This window comes from Eubalaena glacialis, chromosome 9 (assembly GCF_028564815.1).
Source record: "Eubalaena glacialis isolate mEubGla1 chromosome 9, mEubGla1.1.hap2.+ XY, whole genome shotgun sequence".
NCBI classification, from domain to species: domain Eukaryota; kingdom Metazoa; phylum Chordata; class Mammalia; order Artiodactyla; family Balaenidae; genus Eubalaena; species Eubalaena glacialis.
In genome coordinates, this window is record NC_083724.1 from 89,515,751 (window position 1) to 89,535,966 (window position 20,216).

A 20,216-nucleotide genomic window follows, 5' to 3' on the forward strand; every position below is an offset into this window, starting at 1 on the left:
AAGAGTTTCCTTGAAAATTTCGCCAGGAATACGGAAACAGTTTTTCAAAGGGAGATGGTTAATTTCCAGCTGAAGGAAGGGAGGTTAGTATATGTGGTCTAGAAGACAACAGCATAGAGATTAGAAAGGTGAATGGTTGTATAACACAAGGTATACAGGTTCCGGGCTACAGAGGGCAGTTAAAGAAACTGCTAGAATCACCCAAGACAGACAGAGAGGAAAAAAGGGTCAGACATATAGACAAGTACAAATGCAGACATAAAAAAGGAGAAGCAAGAACGGAACCTGCTTAATGGAGAGACACCAACTTGTGCCGGAAACAGGGACCGTGGAGTTAGACGTGTGGCCAGTGAGGATGTTCAGCAGGGTCCGAGCAATCTGGCATTATTTGTCCACGCAGTAGACATGGGGCCTACACAGAACCTTATGAATACTTCGGGATCGGGGAATAGAAGCATGCTAGCCTGTTCAGAATTGTTATAACCCCACGACTTCAAAGGTCAGGGCTTGGGGAAGTGTCGAAATATAGTGCCTTCAAAGACTGTTAAATGTGTAGTAAATTTGCTCATGGCCAGCAAGGGCAGTCATGGGTCCGAGTCAAGCTGGTTGAACTCACAACAACCCCAACCACAGAGTCTGTGCGAGGGGCTTCTCTCACACTGAAAGTGGAACGAATCTTATTACCTGGGAAGACAAAGAAAGCCAAAGAGCTGGCCTTCTCCCACTGAATCCACAGCTATGAATTTGTTAGGCAGAATTACCCCCTTAGAAAGCAAAGTGCAGAGTCCCGAAAGACTGGCACAGGTAAATTTTGGTGTGTGGAGAAGAGGGAAGATGTCCTTATCCTAGAGATAGTCATGAACAGCGGTACCCTTGACTGTGTATCAAGTACTCAGGCGAAAAGAAAGGGAGACCTCCAGTCATCCACCTGGAATACAGAATACAATCCCATTACCCCCTCCCGGCCCTGGTGATTACCCAGCCAGGGGACTCAGGACCACATGAGAGGAAAACATCCACAGAAGAGTATAGGCCTACCTGGATGTCATCCGGTGTGTTAAGGAAATGACGCGGGAGAAGGTTTGGAAGCATGCCGACATTGTTGACTGACCAAAAGAGGCAAAACAAAAAGATGTCAGAAGAGCCCATGGCAAATGTCTATTGAAAGCCTTAAAAATTGTCATACTCAACCCAGGAATTCTTGGGAAGTTTTCCAAGGAAACATGTACAAAAGATTTATATACAAGGTTGTTTGTTGCAACATCATTTGATAATAGTGAGGAAATTGGAGAGAAAGAAATTGTGGTCCTATAATACAATGCACATAAAATGAATCACGGTGGTGGGATGCAATGGAGTCATTCAAAACTATGACTGCTCAGAGTTTTAAAAACCTGGGAGAACATTAGTGATGTATGATTTTTTTTTAATGTTGCAAAACAGTACGTAAGTTTAATCCTGATTTTGAAAATATGTGTGTATGTATCTGGAAGGATATATACCAAGATGCTATCTCAGGCTGTCAGGACTTCAAGAAATTCATAGCTCTTTTACATGCTCATCTGTTCTTTCCAGTTTTCCTGCAACACGTTTTACACTTTTATTAGTAAAAATGTAATTATTCTAGAAATCAAAATCTTCTTTCTATGTACAATACAAACACTGTACTGTGATGTGGTTACAAAACAGATTGTCTATAAATTATCTCAGAAAAAAATTGTATCTCATTTCCCAAATGAGAAAGTCGGTCCTCAGATAACCACACTGACTCACTATTTCATGGATCAATTGCAGCGATGTTTGTTTGCTAAACTAATTCCTTTAGGCCAAAGTTTCCCTCTTCCTGCCAAATGTCAATATCAGTTCAGTGAAAGAAAAATATTTTAATACTAGGAAATATGGTTGGGAAGATTGAAATATGTAGATTTGCTACATTCCAAAGTCATATACAAATTTGTTAATCCAGTAATTCCTCTTGAAGAACTGAACTTTAATATTTGGTTTAATGCTACAGCTTACAGTCATGGGTTAAGTTTAAGCTACTATTGAATAATCAAGTATCACTAAGATAATTGTTTCACTGATTTATTACAACAAGCTTTGCATTTTGTAATTTACTTACCTAAAATTCCAATTTCTAAGTCTTTAAGTTTTTCTTTAATATACTCATAGATGTCATCTTTGGTAAAATCTGCTTGTATAATCTTCACACTACTTCCTATCGTCCACTCTGCATTAGAGACAACAGTTATTTTTTAATGAACAGGAGTCCAAATCCCCCTCTTGCCCATGTTCTCCCAATGCTCCTGTACTACCTGAACAGACACTTAAGAGCACAAGCCCAGCACCTTAATTAGAAACAAGAAATAGCCTCGGATAAATGCTGGGATGTGTTAAAAGATTTGTGAATGATGGTTTCTGTGTGATTCTAAGAGTCACTACAGTGACAAGTAAAGACCTTATAACAGATTTAATGCAGTGGTTCTCAAAGCAAGGTCCACAGACCACAGCATCAGCATCACTGAGAACTTGTTAGAAACACAAAATCTCAGGCTCCACCCCAGACCTACTGAACCGGGAAACCCTGGGAGTTGGCCTGGTAATCTGTTTTCACATGTGCTTGGGTGAATGTGGTGCATGCTCAAGTTTCAGACCCCTGGACTAAGGGCTGTAAGAGCAAAGTGCAATGCCTCTGCTCAGTGAGTGTCAGGTTCTCGTCACATACACTCAGAAACCCTTTGTATTTGTCCAACACTTTAGCATTTATAAAACATTTACATGCACAATATATTTTTTAATCCTCTCAACAACCTTGTAAAGTAGGTATTTTCTCCATTTTTCAGAGGAGAAAATTAAGGCTCAGAGAAGCTTACTAGCTTGACCAAGGGCACCCAAACTCTGCTCCCTCCAAGTTCAATCCTCTTTCCACTGTTTTATGTGAACTTGCCTTGTGCAGGAGCTCTTTCTTAGATATAAAAGCAACAGGCAGATTTCACCAGCTGCTGCCTGCTTAGCTTTGGAATTAGACCCAATATTTCTGGGGCAAGTGATCTTAAGGCAAAGTTTGGGGGCAGTTCAAAGACACTACTTGCTTTTCAAAAGGATGGTGAAAAGTACACTTTAGCACTGTAAGGGAAACACTGAAGAATGTCCTAGTCCTGGGTCAAAGTTATTTCTGATATCCAGACAGAAAACAAAAGCAGAATTCACTGGTTCAAGGGCACTGAGCCTCCTCCTTGTGACTGCTCAACCCCACACCTCCCACGGCCTTCTCTTAGCCCAAATTCTCTCCAGGGAAATAAGGCTCTCCCCCAGACAGCCTGCTATGGTCTTCACGAGTCTTCATAGTTGAAGACTCATTCCTTTGAGTTAAGGAATTTATTAATTACTAAATTAGTAATTATTATTAAAATGCAAATGCCCAGAAAGGGATATGATGATCATTATTAACTAAGAACACGTCAGAGTGGATCATAATAATAAATAAATAAATAATAAATATAAATAATAAATAAATAATTTTAATATAAATGCTGTCTCTTGGGGTTGTATAGTGTACAACCTTCAAAACCATACATGGCAGCCCTGGATCAAATCTTTTTTTTTTTAATCTAACAACTAGCAGTAAGCATTGTCCCTCACCCTACTGCAAGAAGCACAGCATAGACATAGGGAAGTGAAGTCCCAAACATAGATCCTGCTTTTGAAGGGAGTAGCAGAAGCAATCAGACAGCTGAGGCCTCTGGATGAGGGAGTCTGATTCTAGATATGGAGACGCTAGACCAAAGAAGAAAGAGGACCTATTTGTGGGGTGAGTCTCCCCCTGCTTCATGCAGCCTGAAGAACCCCTGGTGAACTAAACTGAAGTGAACTAAAGCCACTTATATCCTGCACTTAACTTTGTAAACTGGGCTCCCCTAAGGAGGCTGGTACCCCAGCCTCCAGAGAGCAAACGTAGGGATGCTGACAGATGTCTCTATGGGCAGGACAGGAGCAGACTTGGCTGGTGGGCTCCACAAACATCTCCCTTATTTCTTGGGGTCACTCACCAATCTCCGCAGCAATGGCCTGTAGTTTTTCCGGTGTCCGGCTGATAAGCACGACATTGAGTCCCTGTCTTGCTAACTGAGGGTAGGGACGGGAAAACCAAAAAGGAGATGATAAGCAGACAGGGAAGGCTTGTTACATTAAAGGTGAGTTGGGGCATCACCCAGTTGGTCACAGTGTGATGTGCTTGCTTCTCCTGAGTTTAAATATGCAGAATGTGATAAAGGTTTCTGGGCTATGAGTAAAACAGCCACACTGGGGCAGGCTAAATGTAACATAACAGTAGTTTATTTGCATGTGTTTATTATGTGCCAGGAACTATTATTCTAAGTGCTTTTTTGTACAGATCCACAATCTGAATGCCCTCCTATCTAAAGCACCTATGATCAGATGTGTGGTGGAATTCAGAATTTGGAGGATTTTATACTATAATTTATGTAACAGGGTCTAGAGTAGCATCCCATAATAAAAAACAATATTTCTGCAGCGACTTGTGAGCTGCCTCCTATTCACAAGAACGTTCTTCCTGTGGTTCTCTTCACTTGGGCACAGTCATGGGCCTGAGCCCTTTCTTTCTGTTTTCTGGCTCCCAACAGGACAGAAAATGGAATAGGAAATTGGAGGGTAAACAGATGCTTCCCTGAGATCAGGAGGAACTCTCTTCAGATTGGACACTGCTTCGACTCATGGGGGCTGAGCGACAGTGTGCAGAAGTGGTGTGCTTGAACATAGCATAGGAGACAGGTAAACGCAGTGTGCTGGGTGGTCATGGACAGGCCCAGACTCCTCATACCTAAAAATGCTACAGGTGAGAAAAGATAGAGCTTTGCCTGAAGACAAGTGGAAAAACCAGTGTTCATTTAAACAGAGACAGGCAACATTTGAGTTAGTGACAAAGGGCCCAGTTAATTGAAATCCTTCTCTATGGTTTTAATTAAATGAAACTGTTATATTTTTAAATTGTGGTAAAATACACATGACATAAAATTTACCTATATGGAATGTTTCACAATTATGGAATGTTTCACAATTTGTGTGTCATCCTCGCACAGGGCCCGTGCTAATCTTCACTGTATCGCTTCAGTTTTAGTGTATATGCTGCCAAAACAAGCACTATGCCAGATTTTAACAAGGAGTTATATTATAGAAAACACATAAGAAGCTGAATTGAAGACTTCACTCTATGGTCTCCAATAGCCAATATTCAAACCTGTGGTATCAGAATCATTCAGGAAGACATCAAAAATAAACACCAATTCCCACCACAACCATCCAATTAAGAATCTCTGGAGTTGAAGCCTCAGCATTTACATCTTTTTCTATTTTGATTTATTAAATTATACTATTAAATACACAAGCACATTCTCACTGTAAAAGGTGTCACTAAGCCACCCCCACGGTTCCATTTCCCCACCACCGCTAGGTTCCCGCTGTCTTTAGTTTGGTGTTGATCCTCCTTTCTAACTTTCTCTCTGCATCTACATGCATCTATAAGTACATGCAGAAATAGAAGTTTGTTTTGTGGGATTTCTTTCTTTTCACACTTTATAAATGGCATTATAAGCTTGTCTTTTTAACTTAATGATGTGTCTTATCTCTAAGTATTGTATCTATTTCTACTTCAGTCCACGCTGAGCCACATTTTTATTGCTTCATAGTGCTCTATAGTTCACTTTTGGGTGAGCATTTAAGTTGTTTTGAAGTTTTCCTGTTACCAATATTGCTACAGTGAAAACCCTTCAATACTGCTCTTTGTATATACAAGTGAATTAATTCCTAGAGTAGATAGCCAAGGAGAAGTGGAAATGCTGTGTTAAAAGGTACATGCTTTTTAAATTTTCACAGTATTGGCAAAATATCCTCCCTTAAAACTGTACCATCAAAAATACAGTTTCTACTTCTCCACACTCTGGCCCATATTTTATATTAGCAAATTTTTCAACCTAAAAGTCAAGAAATTACGTCACTTTACTGTTTTGCTTTGCACTTTTCCAACTATCAGTGGGACTGAATTTTTTTTGTATGTTTATATGTGAATTACCAGCATATACCCTTTTTATTAAATTTTTTGTTGAAGTATAGTTGATTTACAACATTGTGCTAATTTCTGCTTTACAGCAAAGTGATTCAGTTATACATATATAAATTCTTTTTTATATTCTTTTCCATTATGGTTTATCATAGAATATTTTGTTCATTTGTTTATTGTTTTTCTCTTTTTGTGACTGGTTTATTTCACTAAGCATAATGTCCTCAAGGTTCATCCACGTTGTAACATGTGTCAGAATGTCCTTCCTTTTCAAGGCTGAATAATACTGCATTGTATGCATACACCACATTTTGTTTATTCATCCATCATCAATGAACCTTTAAGTGCATCTTCTTTTTTTAATTTTCCCAGTTTGTTTATTTAGTTTTTTAAATTTTTATTGGAGTATAGTTGATTTACAATGTTGTGTTAGTTTCTGCTGTACAGCAAGTGAATCAGTTATACAAATACATATATATATCCACTATTTTTTTAGATTCTTTTTCCATATAGGTCATTACAGAGTATTGAGTAGAGTTCCCTGTGCTATACAGTAGGTTGTTATTAGTTATCTATCTTATATATAGTAATGTGTGTATGTCAATCCCAATCTCCCAGTTTATCCCTTCCTACCCTCCTTTCTCCCCTGGTAGCCGTAAGTTTGTTTTCTACATCTGTGACTCTATTTCTGTTTTGTAAATAAGTCCATTCATACCATTTCTTTTAGATTCCACATATAAGCAATATCATATGATATTTGTCTTTCTCTGTCAGACTTACTTCACTCAGTATGACAATCTCTAGGTCCATCCATGTTGCTGCAAATGGCACTATTTCATTCTTTTTTATGGTTGAGTAATATTCCATTGTATATATGCCCATTGACAGAGGAATGGATAAAGAAGACATGGTACATATCATAGAATATTGAATATAGTTCTCTGTACTATACAGCAGGACCTTGTTTCTCCATTCTGTATATAAAAGCATACATCTGCTAACCCCAACCTCCCAATCCATCCCTCCCCTAACCCCCTCCCCCTTGGCAACCACAGGTCTGTTCTCTACATCCGTGATTCTGTTTCTGTTTCATAGATAAGTTCATTGTGTCATATTTTAGATTCCACATACAAGTGATATTGTATGATATTTGTTGTTTTCTGACTTACTTCACTTAGTATGTTGCAACTCTACTCACATCCATGTTGCTGCAAATGGCATTATTTTGTTCTTTTTTATGGCTGTGTAGTATTCCACTGTATATATGTACCACACCTTCTTTATCCTTCATCTGTCGATGGACATTCAGGTTGTTTCCATGTCTTGGCTATTGTGAATAGTGCTGCTATGAACATAGAGGTACATGTATCTTTCTGAATTATAGTCTTGTCTGGATATAACCAGAATATACCCGTTGCCCATTCTCCTGTTGGGTTGTCATTTTCTTATAAGTTTGTAGGAGCTTTATTTTTACATATTCTTGGTATTAATTATTTGCCTACTATATATGCAGTAATTATTTTCTCCTTTGATTATGGTGCCCTTTCCATACATTACATAATATTAATTTTAATGTTACCAAGTTTGTGAATATTTTCCTTATTTTTTTTTAGAATTTCCTTTATGATTTTCCCTAACTTCAAGGATATAAATACATTTTCCTGTAACCCTTGTAGTTTGTTTATTTTTGTTGTTGTTGTTTATTTTTGAGAATAGTGTGAGGTTGAAATCATCTAGCATTATTTTTTTCAAAATGGGTGGCTCATTGTCTTGGCAACATTTTTCTATTTGTCCATCTTTTCCTGACGTGAAATGCTTATGCCAAATTCTCATATGTACGTGGATCTGTCTCTAATCTATCTGTTCGGTTCCACTGGCCTATTTGTTAACTTCTGTGCCAGTGCCACTTCTGATAATCTTATAATAGGCTTTGATATCTGGTGTCTCATAGAGGAAGTCCCTATGATTTATTATTTTCTTTCAAAATGTTCTTGTGTTATCTTCTTAGTTTAATTTTCCAAGTAAATGATAAGATTATATTTTTTAACGTTTTATATTGAAATTAGAGATATATAAGGGGAAAGTTGCATCTTTGCAGTTATCAGTTATCTCATCCGTAATATGCTATTTATTCAGATCTTATGCATTCTTCTAAAACTTTTAGAAGTTTCTTCATGTAAATCTTGGACATTTCTTGTTAGTTTGCATTAGTTGGGATAACTTAAGCTGCTGTAACAAATAACTCCGAAATTTCAGTGGCTTCACGCAATGAAGTCTGTTTTTTGTCTTATATAACAGACTCTATTCCACATAGTCCTTCAGGACCCACAGCTGAGAAAGGCATTGCCACCTTCAACACTAGGTTTCTAAGATTGCCCTGGCTGTTGATATCCAGCCAGTGTAAGGATCTAAAGAGGGTAGAGAAGATATATCCCCTCCCTCAACCATCTTGACCAAGAAATGACACACATCGTTTCTGCCTGATTTCATTGGTAAAATGTCACATAGCCCCAGCTATATGTAAGGGAATCTGGAAAGTTCCCTGGCTGGATAGCCACTTACCAGCTACAACTTTATACAGTGGAAGAATAGGGATTTGGGGGGAAACTTAGCTGTTCCTGCCACCAATATCCTATGTTTATCTGTTGCCATTGTGAATTAAATTACTATGGATAACTAAATTGGGTCAATTTACATAATGGAATACTATACAATACTGAAAATGAATGAACCATGTTCTATACACATCAGCATGGATGAATTTCAAAAGCACAATATTGATCAGTACAAAGCAGATTACAGAAGACATATGAATCAATTTACATTAAGTTCAAAACAAGTGATGCAACCAAATGTTGTTGAGGGATACACGCATGTGTAACAACTTTTTTTAAAGTAAGGAAATTATTAACACAACATTCATGATAGTGCTTACATCTGTGGGAGTGAGGAGGGGAAACACAAAGGCATGACATATGTGCCTATATGACAAACTTCAAGGAAGCTGGTGATGCCCTATTTCTTAAGCTTGGTGATAAGAGACACTTTACTCATTTTAATTTTTTTTGTAACCACACTTAGATATTATGTACACTCTTGTTTGGTACATCTCTCTCTTTCTCTCTCACACACACACACACACACACACGCACACACAACCATGACATACTACAATGAATTTAGGATACTCAAAGCCTGGTTCAGAAAGTATAGGGTTGAAGTCAAGACACACAGGAACAAAGCAATGAATCCAAGGAAACATAAAAATAATTAAAAGCTGCTGCTTTCATTTAAGGGAAGATGAAAGAGAATAAGCTTAGAGTGCAGCTGGAGTAATTTAGACTAGAGTAATATAGACTTTAGGAAGAAGAATTTCCTTGCTGAAATGGCATAAGACACCATCATATATTGACAGTAAATGTATGATAATATTCAAGAATAGAGCAAAGCAGTTGGTTTTTCTTGAGTTGGGCTGAGCCAAGGGATTTTAATCCAAGGGGCAACACTGTGCCATTACCTGTAACTGCCAGGAGCACTGTCTTGAGAAGCATTCTAACTGCCTTGTCTGTCACACTGGAGCTTGCAGCATCCATACCATCCCAGACCTTGGGGGTGGCACTAGAATTGCCCAGATATGGAGAAATTAAACCAATCTTTAGTCATATATTTTGCTTCTAGCATTCTGTGGGCATTAATAGCCAAGAATGCATGTTTATATATATTAAAGTGATGAAAAGTAAGTTTTATAATGTTTAAATATATATGTATATAAATATTAAAATTTATAGTAATATAAGATGGGTTAAAATTGGTTCAATCATATAGAGGACAATCTGGCAATGGTACCCAGTATTTAAATGCACATACCCATTGAGCCAGCAATCTTACTGATAGGGATGTATGCTTGGATATGTGTAAGTTTATCTTCAAGGGTGTGTCTTGAAACATTATTTGTAACTAGAAAAACAAAAAGCAACCCTAGTGCCCATCCCTAAGAGGCCGATAAAAGAGACATAGTACATCCCTGGGATAGGATAACCCTGAAACCATTAAAAAGAATGAAGACCATCTGTATGCCTTTGCTGTGGCAAGATCTCCATATTACATTATTTAATGAACAAAGCAAAGTTTAGAAGAGGGTTTATGGTTATGTGAAGCAGGATCCCATTTGTGCTCATGTGGGCAAAAACTAAACATACAGGTGTAAATTCTGCTAGGAGACTATAAATTCCTCTCCTTCTTCCTGGGCATGTGACTAGATGACACTCCTGGCCTTTCTTGCCCTATGTCTGGCCACAGGACTGAGTGCTGTCAGTGGGCTGCAGGACACAGACGTGCTTATGACCCAGCTCCAACCTTGAAGAGTAGCGCAAAGGCTTATAAGATAGACAAGAAGCAAGACAGAAGGAACTGGACAGAGCCACCCATTAATCAGGAAAGTCTCTGGATTGTTACGCTGAAGTTACTCTCCATGTCAACATGTAAGTATGAATATAGCCATGGTTTTCCTTTACCTTTTCTGAAAGGAATCTCAAGACATTGTGAACACTGGTGACCTTTACAGAGAAGGGCCAGGTAAGGGCAGGGGTGTGGGAGGAGAGGCCTTTATTTCCCTTTGTATGCTTTTCTGTGCTGCTTGAGTTTTCTAATTTTATGCCTGTATTATTTTATCTTTAACAGGAATTATCTGGGCAAAGAGATGATGGCCTTTTTGCTTACACTTCTTTGAATTAAAAATGTATACATAAATATCATTAGCCATCAGGGAAGTGCAAATTAAAACCCCAATGAGATATTACTACACAGCTCTCAGAATGGCTAAAATAAAACATAGCAACACCAAATGCTGTTGAAGATGTGGAGGAAATGGACCACACATACAGTGCTGGTGAGAATGGTACAAACAATCTGGGAAACAGTTTAGCAGTTTCTTAAAAAACTAAACATGCAACTATCATACCAGCCGGCAACTGCACTCCTGAGCATTTATTCCAGAAAAAATAATCTTACATTCACACAAAACTTCTATACAAATGTTTATAGAAGCTTTATAAGTATTGCCCAAAACTGGAAACAATATCCTGTAATAAACCATAATGGAAAAGAATATAAAAATAATGTATATATATGTATAACTGAATCATTTTGCTGAACAGCAGAAAGTAACACAACATTGTAAATCAACTATGCGTCAAGAAAGAAATAATGAAAGAAAGAAGGAGGGAAGGAAGGAAGGAAGGAAGGGAGGGAGGGAGGGAGTAAAGAAAGAAGGAGGGGGTGGGAGTGTTTATAAAACGGCCACACAAGGGATCCTTGCGGTGATGGAAATGTTCTGTATCTTGACTGTATCTATGTTGATATCCTGAGTGTGATGTTGTAGAATAGCTTTGCAAGATTGGGTAAAGGGTACATGGGATCTCTCTGTATTCTTTCTTACAACTGCATATGAATCTATAATTATCTCAAAATTAAAAGTAAAATTAAAAAAAAAGCTAAAGGAAGCTAAATAAATACAAGAAAATTAGGTAACAGTGCTTTTTTTTTTTAAATATTACTTTATTTATTTATTTATTTATTTATTTTTATTTTATGGCTGTGTTGGGTCTTCGTTTCTGTGCGAGGGCTTTCTCTAGTTGCGGCAAGTGGGGGCCACTCTTCATCGCGGTGCGCGGGCCTCTCACCATCGTGGCCTCTCTTGTTGCAGAGCACAGGCTCCAGACGCGCAGGCTCAGCAATTGTGGCTCACGGGCCTAGTTGCTCTGCGGCATGTGGGATCTTCCCAGACCAGGGCTCGAACCCATGTCCCCTGCATTGGCAGGCAGATTCCCAACCACTGCGCCATCAGGGAAGCCCCGGTAACAGTGCTTTTTAAAAGAGAATTGGGGATGTGAAGTGAGTAGATGCTGTACGGGGCTGTATGGTGCTTAGCTGGGGCTGAGATGAGCTGGGAGGCCAGAGGGGCTGGTGCTGATTGGGGCCAGCTGGGCTGCTTTTTGTACAGACCAGAGCAGCTGCACATGCTCCTAAGGACTGGGCAGAGCTGACTAGAACCCTGAATGGCTGGAACCCTGGGAGGCATTAAATATTATGTCTTTCTCTGACCTAAGCCTATTTGGTTGTTCATAATCACTAGGTTTTCTTGTTGCCTCCAGTAATTAGAGATAAATTTTGGCTACAGATCTCCTCCCCAACCAGCCAGCAGATGGTATGTTATAAAATTCAAACAAGCCTCAGACCAAATCCTACCAACAGAAACATTCATTAGTAAGCTGGCATCAAAATAGTCATGAACCTATTCTTATAGCTCAGTGGAGTCCCAGCTCTCTGTCCCTTAGGCACTCTGTGAAGGCTCATCCCGGGTAGATATGATAATATTCTGGGGGCAGGGTGCAGTCAAACTTCTAGCAGGGTCAGGTGACAGAATCCTCCACTATCAGCAGGACATGGGGCCAAATCAGTTCAAGGCCAAGAACACCACTCTGCCATGCTCACAGATATTACATCCTTGTTCATAGGAGGGCAGAAGTGCCTGTACAATCTTTCTAGCTAATCCACATATCTTGGAAGGCACTTCCTCAGGAAAATTATTTATAACATCTCTTAGGCTAAGGGGCAAACCCTCTAATGAAAGTTAAGTTAGCTAAAGCACAGATATTGATGAACTCTAATTTAGCATCTTTAAAAATTAACTAAAACCTGGATTTAGCCAAGGTCCTGGCAAAAACAGCACACTCAAATTGGGTAACTAGAAGAGAGTTTAATAAAAGGATGATTTACAAAGTGTGACTAATGTGTAGAGAACCCACGAGACTCTGGAGCTACTAAGGGCAGAGCTGTTGTCACCTGTGAACCTGAAATGGTTGGGGGATGAACAGTTACCAGAACCAGAGGGTGGAGAGGGCTGCCTGACAGAGCTGCGGCCTTCAGCAGAGGGATACAGCCAGCCCACAGGGAGAGAGCAGAAAGGAACCCAACCTCACACTCCTCTCTCTCTCTTACCTGTTGCCAGTGTCCCCCAACCCCCACCAAACCCCACTGAAACCAGAAGCCATCTGAGGCCCTTGGTGCACGGCAGCCTCCTAGGGCACACAGCAGGGCAAAGAAGGGCAGAGGGTGAATTCCGAGGGGCAAGTAGAAGAAACTCAACACACACCACCTCTTCGTGTGGTGGTGTATTCCATTCCTAGGTAATCTACCCAAGAGAAACGGAGGGACTTCCCTGGTGGCACAGTGGTTAAGAATCTGCTTGCCAATGCAGGGGACATGGGTTCGAGCCCTGGTCTGGGAAGATCCCACATGCCGTGGAGCAACTAAGCCCGTGCACCACAACTACTGAGCCCGTGTGCCACAACTACTGAAGCCCGTGAGCCTAGAGCCCGTGCTCCCCAACAAGAGAAGCCACGGCAATGAGAAGCCTGCGCACAACAAAGAGTAGCCCCCGCTCGCTGCAACTAGAGAAAGCCCGCGCACAGCAACGAAGACCTGATGCAGCCAAAAAAAAAAGAGAAATGGAAACATATGTCCATGAAAAAAAGCACATAAGAATGTTCACAGCAGCATATTATATAGCCGAAAAATGGGAACAACCCAAACATTCATCAGCTAGTAAATGAATAAACAAATTGTGGTATATCCATACGATGGAATATTATTCTGCAATAAAAATGAAAGAATCACTGACACATGCTACAACATGGATGAACCTCAAAAATCCTGTGCTAAATGAAGGAAGTCAGGCACAAAAGACCACATATTGTGTGGTGGCATTCATATGAAATGTTCAGAAAAGATTAGTGGCAGCCTAGGACTAGGGATGGGAATGGGGGATTAACTGTGACCAGTTGTGAGTGATCTCATTAGGATCTTATTAGGATGATGGAAATGTGCTAAAACTGGATGGTGGCGATGATGAACACCTTGGTTAATTTACTAAAAATCATTGTACCATACACTTAAAACAGGTGAATTTTATGGTACGTGAATTATATCTCAAGAAGCTGTTTAAAATAAAAAACTGATTCACGTGTGTATCATATTATGCATGCTGAAGTATTTTAAAGTAAATTATATTCAGTCTAACAGCTGATCTTCAGCCATAAAGTATTATAACAAGTCCCACCCCTGGCCTGGAACCTATATAGTGAGGTTTCACTTTGTAAAAAGACAATCAATCAATATCTAGACATATATAGAATGTAATTAGGGGTGATACTCTACATCTGTTGTTCCTTTAAATAGTTGATTTTCTAGTATATTTTTAAATGACATACAAAGAAGTTTACTCAGACATTTTGGCTGGAACACAGCTATGGAAAAGAAATAAGCCACAGAAAATGTCTCAAAGACTTTTGTGTCAATTTTGACTGACCCTAGGTAAAGAAAGCTTCATTCAGACCAGACTGAGCAAAGGAGAAGGTGGGAAGCAGGTTCCCTAAGAGAAACTCATCTTCAGCTGGGCCCGTATCACACTTTCCTCTGAAAAACAGCCACCACGGAAAAACTAAACCAAGAAGAGTGAATCCCAAGGTAAACTATGGACTCTGGGTGATAATGACATGCCAGTGTATGTTCACTGTAGCAAACTTCCCACTCTGGGGTGTGTGTGCAGACAGGGGTATATGGGAACTCGCTGTACCTTCTGCAAGATTTTGTGGTCAATCTAAAACTGCTCTAAAAAATAAAATCTATCTTAAAACTTCAAAAATAAATAGAAAATTAAAAGATAAAAAAATAAGAACTGTCCCATTTTAAGGCCAGTGATATCATGAAGTCTTCTCTTTCTCTCCTGGAAAATTCCCCATCCCGACCTCCAGCCCTCATTTTCAGTCTGGGAATCTATCAAAGGATGGCTAAAGAATTAAGCACCTTCGTCTCACAATTCACTTCATCAGCCTCCCGAGGGAGAGATTGTCCATTAAATGGAAAACAATTTGCATTTTCAACACAAAGGATGCTCTCTGCCTTGTGTGCTTCCAGCCTCTCCTGAATTGTGCCATTTCTCTCAAGAGCCATAGACTTTTTAAAGGTTCCATGTGAAGTGGTCTGAGCCAGGAGGGGGGCACGGAGAACACTTGGTTGTCTGGGCCAGCATGTTCCCTTTGTCCTTTTGAGCAGGGCTCAATCTTCTTTCTAGAATGTCCAGGCTGACAGGCTCCATACGTGGGTTTTGCCACCACCCCCCTTCAGGGAGTTAAGCCCCAGAAGCACGCCCTCTCCCAGAATTCCCTGCCAGGCACTGTGCTAAAGAAGAATGGCTGCTGCTGTGATGAATAGACCATTTTCCTTCTGCTGTGTGTTAGGGCCTAGGTCAAGGAAGGTACTTGTTGCTGCTAATCTATAACAGGTGGTGGGAATGCCAGGGAAGACAGGGCTTCTTCTGTGTGGCAGTAGATAAAAGAAAGGGCTTGAATTCAGGTGCCAAAGGAATGGAAATGGTGTGAAATACAGAGGGAAGCAGAGGCTTCAGAGGCATGAAGAGCAGGCCCATTCTTGTCCTTCCTCCTCCAGCCCATCCCTCTCCACAATTTTTTTCACCTGATTCCAATAATGCTTGAAATTCCTTTAAAAGGAGGCAAAGTCACTCTAAATACAAATACAGATTAGGTTAAAATGTAATATAGAATAGGCTACTGGAAAGTTGGAGTAAAAGTCCCTATTTCTACCATGAAATGCAAATAAAACATGCAACCTGGACATAATACATAAAATAAATATAAGAAGACTCCAAAAGATAATGAGAAGATCAGCTATGGGCCTTGAGACCTGAGGAAACTGGTGGTGAGTTTCCTGGGTTTTCTTTTTGTCTCATATATCCCAGACTTATTGCTGGAGAAGCTGGATATTCAGAAACACCAACAGTGCAGACATAAAAAGTCCCAATAAAAGCCTGCTCTCTCTAACCAAAGAACCAAAAAATGGCAGCCTAGCAAGGCAGAAAACTTTAGACAATAACTGTCGTACTCCAAACAACTCAAAAAAAAAATCTATGTTCCTTTTGCCACCCCTGCCTCCAAAGGCTGAGTGGGGAGCTGACACTTCCACTCTGGTGAGGCTGAGTCCTAACAAGGACTCCAACCCCCTGCCAGGTTGGCATCAGAGAAGGATGAGCAGGGAGCTGGGACTTTCATTCCAGCCACCCCACCCGCCATGTCAGCAGAGACCTGAACTTCCACTTCCACCTGACAGTGCCAGAGCACCCCTTCTGCTCTCTCCCCTCTTCCTTCCCCTGGGATGATGACAGAGGAAGCCTAGTGGAGATTCAGGATTTATACCATCACCACAATGATAGTGAGACTACCTCCTCCACGTACTGCTTGTGGGGAGCAGTAAGGATGCACTCTTGCCCCAAAAATCCAGAGTGGCTTATGAGAAGCCAGAACTCCTACACCCATCCAGCAGTAACAAGGAGGCAGCACCCCCCAAAGGAGGCCAAGTGGAAAACCTGGGCTTCTACCCCACCTGGTAGGAAAAAGGACCCCCTCCTCCCCCTGTTGAAGCAATGTCAGTACAGACCTAAACCAGAAGATTTAAATATGATTCAGAGTCTCATAACATAAAACCAAAAATGTCCAAGATTCAATTAAAAAAAAAAACCTCATCACACCAAGAATAAGGAAGATCTCAATTTGAGTAAGATAAAAACAATGGACAAATGCTAACATCAAGATGACACAGATGTTAGAATTATCTGACTAGAATTTTAAAGCAGCTATCGTAAAAATGCTTCAGAGAGCAATCACAAACACAATTAAAACAAATGAAAAATAGGACATTTCAGCAAAGAAATAGTAGATATAAAGAAAAATGAAATGGAAATTTTAGAACTGAAAAATACAGAAAGTGAAATTAAAAACTCAACGGATGGGCTCAATAGCAGAATGGAGAAACCAAGGAAAGAATCCATGAACTTAAAGGTAAAACAACAGGAATTACCCAATCTAAACAGAGAAAAAATGCACTGAAAAAAAATGAACAGCATCTCAGAGACCCACTAGACTATAAGAAAGGTCTTACATTTGTGTCATTGGAGTCCCAGAAGAAGAGAAGAGGGCTAGGCAGCTAGACAGAAAGAATATTTGAAGAAAGAATGAATGAAAAATTTCCAAATTTGTGAAAAGGTATAAACCTACAGATTCAAGAGACTGAGTGAATCTCAAACAAGATAAACCCAAAGAAACTCACACCAAGAAACATAACTAAACTCCTGAAAACTGAACACAAAGAAAAACATCTTGAAAGCAATGAAAGAGAAACAACACCTTACCTATAGGGGAAAATGATTTGAATAACATCAGACTCATCAGAAATCATAGAGGCCAGAAGGAAGTGGCACAACATTTTTCAAGTGCTGAAAGGAAAGGATTGTCAACTATAAATCCTATATTCAGCAAAATTATCCTTCAGGAATGAAGGGGAAATGGAGACAGTCTCTGATGAAGGAAAACAAAGAGAATTTGTCACCCGCAGAGCTACTGTAAAAGAACAACTAAAGGAACTTCTCTAAACAGACAGGAAATAACAAAAGAAAAAATCTTGGAACATCAGGGAAGAAGAAAGAACAATAGAAAGAGTAAAAATATGGGTAAGTACAACACATTTTCTTTCTCAAAAAGAAAAAAAAAAGCAATATATGGGAAAGAAAACACAGATTAAATATCCAATAATAATAGTGGCTAAACTTGGAGGGCTTACTCTATGCAAAGCATTTTGCCCACCCCATCCCGTTTAACTTTTACAAAAGCCCAGATGGAATTATCATCACCTCCAGTTTATTGATGTGGAAATTCTGCAGTGAGCATATTGGAGGCAGAGTTTGAACAGACAGACATCTGATCCATTCCCAACCTCGAATTCTTAACCATTACAATCCACAGAATTCCAGATTCTGAACTGCTTTCCTTGAAGCAGCAATTAGCAGGGAAACAAGAACAGGCTCTCTGGGAGAGAGGGAATCCTGCATGAAAGAAAGGTAGAGATCCCAGAAAATTGTTTAACACAGCCTTAGAAAAGAACAAAAGGAAACAAAGAATAAGATTCTACAAGAAGAAGAGCAAAACAAGAATTAGTCTAGAAGAGAAACAGAATTTAGAATTTGAAGGTTCTTGGGAGACATCTTTTGTGCTCATAAAGACCTGGAAGCCCAGAAAGGATGTGTAACTTGTCCAAAATCTGCAGACAGTTAGTATCTGAATGATGACTGGAACCCATAGCTCCTGACCCCCAGGCCATTGCTTTTGGAAAGAGTAAGGAAATGAATTGCTAAGGAGAATCCGCACATGGGTCTCCTCTAAGAAGAAAGAAAAGTGTCTGAGTCTTAAGATATCAAGGGGGCCACAGGTATATCAGGTCAGCATGAATTTGAGGAAAGAATCTGGAAAATCATAAAGAAATAACCTGAGTTCTCCAGAGAACTGAGAGGTAAGGCCTTGGATCTTGTGGATGAAAGATAAGACCCTTTCCAGAAAACTGGTCTAAGGTGAAAAAACAGTTATATAAGAGGTGATATAGTTTTAACACAAATAGCTAGAAAAGCTTTCCTTCTGATTTGGGGTACGGAAGATACAAGGCTTTGGAAGGGTTGGCACATGGTCTCTCCAACCTCAACACTCAAATATAACCACTCGTCTACTGAGTGTTGGGCACTACTGATCATCAGAAAGTTGCTATATACAAATTAGGATAAGAGCAAAGATGAACTCTTTAGCTGGAAGAAAAAAACAAAAACAAAAACAGAGTTGAAGCAGAATGTCAGTACCAAAGAAATTATCTTCAGAGCATGGAGGATGGGGGGTAGACCCAAAAGACCAGCACTAGGAGCTTTTAAGTGGTATGGTTCAGCTCTGTTAACTAAAAAGAAAACCAAAAGTTTCTATCAGGTACCTCCAATATACCTTGCAATGTTCATTTCACAGAAGATGGTTTGACCTCTCTCATGACACAGGCCTTTAGGAACAAGAAAATACATGACTACTACACTATTGTTGAATGTAGTTTTCATAATTGAAGTGCTTTTCATTACGTTTTTAAGGTGTTGATTTTTAACAGCCATCCTCATAATTTCTAAGATTCTATTTCTTCTATTGTATTTTACATGGTTCTAGAGGTTAGTATAATAGGCACAAGGAAGAAAGAAAATATATAGGAATTCCAGGAAACAATACTTCATTAGTGAAAATGTCGAACTTGTAATAATACTAATGATAATGGCATACAAAACTACATATGCTGTAAACACATTTTTAGAAAAGCGTAACTACCTACTATCTATCTATCTATCTATCTGTCTATCTATCTATCTATTTATCTACAGAGAAACAAAAAGCCTGGAAGGAAACACTCAAGGACTCTAATCACACTCCAGTGACTCTCAGCCCTATCAGATTCTCTCTTTATATTATATTTTTTAATGCCCATTAATCTTCTTGAAGTGAAAGTTTTATATATATATATATATATATATATATATCCTACCTACACAAATGATTTTTAAATCAACATATGCCCTAGCTATAATGTAAAGGGTAAATAAAAGGAAAGTAGTTTATAATTTTTTTATTGCTTTAGGTATATAAATGCTTATGGTACAATTACCCTAGAAAATAACAGTGCCCCCATAAATTCCTAAAACAACTCCTAAGGGGAGATACTGCCACCTTTGAATATCATTGTATTTTTTTTAAAAGGTAGCCAGGCAGTGAGATTATGATTTTTAAATTTCCTTTTTTATAGAAAACAGTTTCCTTCATAAGGGAATGTCCATTGCTTTTATAATCAGAAAACTAGTGTTTGGGGTGGGAGTCATGTGACTATGATGTGTTTAATAAAAGGGGAGGAGAAAGTCTCCAAGGACACAACTTACCTCGAATGAATATGCTTTCCCAATCCCATCTCCTGCTCCAGTGATCACTGCAAAAAGCAGAAATGGTTTTAAAAGATAGAATTAATCTTTAAACCCCTTTCTCGCTGGCTACATGTTATTGCAGGCCTACTCTCTAGGACACAATATTCCAAAGCACCGCCCTTCTGCTCTCCAGCCCTACTCCGCTCAACTGTGAAGTTTCCATTCTTGACTCCCTTCACTAAATGTTCAAAATGAAGCTTTTTTTTCTTTTTTTGGATGGGGTTGTGGGGGAAGGGTTGG

General features: G+C 39.4%; 1 protein-coding gene and 1 non-coding gene across 2 annotated transcripts in view; both read right to left on the reverse strand.

Moving 5' to 3' along the window:
- Nucleotides 1-20,216, reverse strand: part of HSD17B3 (hydroxysteroid 17-beta dehydrogenase 3) — a 45,571-nt gene that overhangs the window by 21,538 nt on the left and 3,817 nt on the right. Inside the window, exons 2-5 of the mRNA XM_061199301.1 lie at nt 19,935-19,981; nt 4,050-4,125; nt 2,123-2,230; nt 1,039-1,106 (exon numbers count right to left, since the gene is read on the reverse strand). Of these exons, the coding sequence (XP_061055284.1) occupies nt 1,039-1,106; nt 2,123-2,230; nt 4,050-4,125; nt 19,935-19,981 (299 nt within the window). The remainder of the gene's footprint in view (nt 1-1,038; nt 1,107-2,122; nt 2,231-4,049; nt 4,126-19,934; nt 19,982-20,216) is intronic.
- LOC133098510 (U6 spliceosomal RNA) lies at nt 5,056-5,161 on the reverse strand. The gene has a single exon (XR_009702204.1). It is a non-coding gene; the product is annotated as a U6 spliceosomal RNA (small nuclear RNA).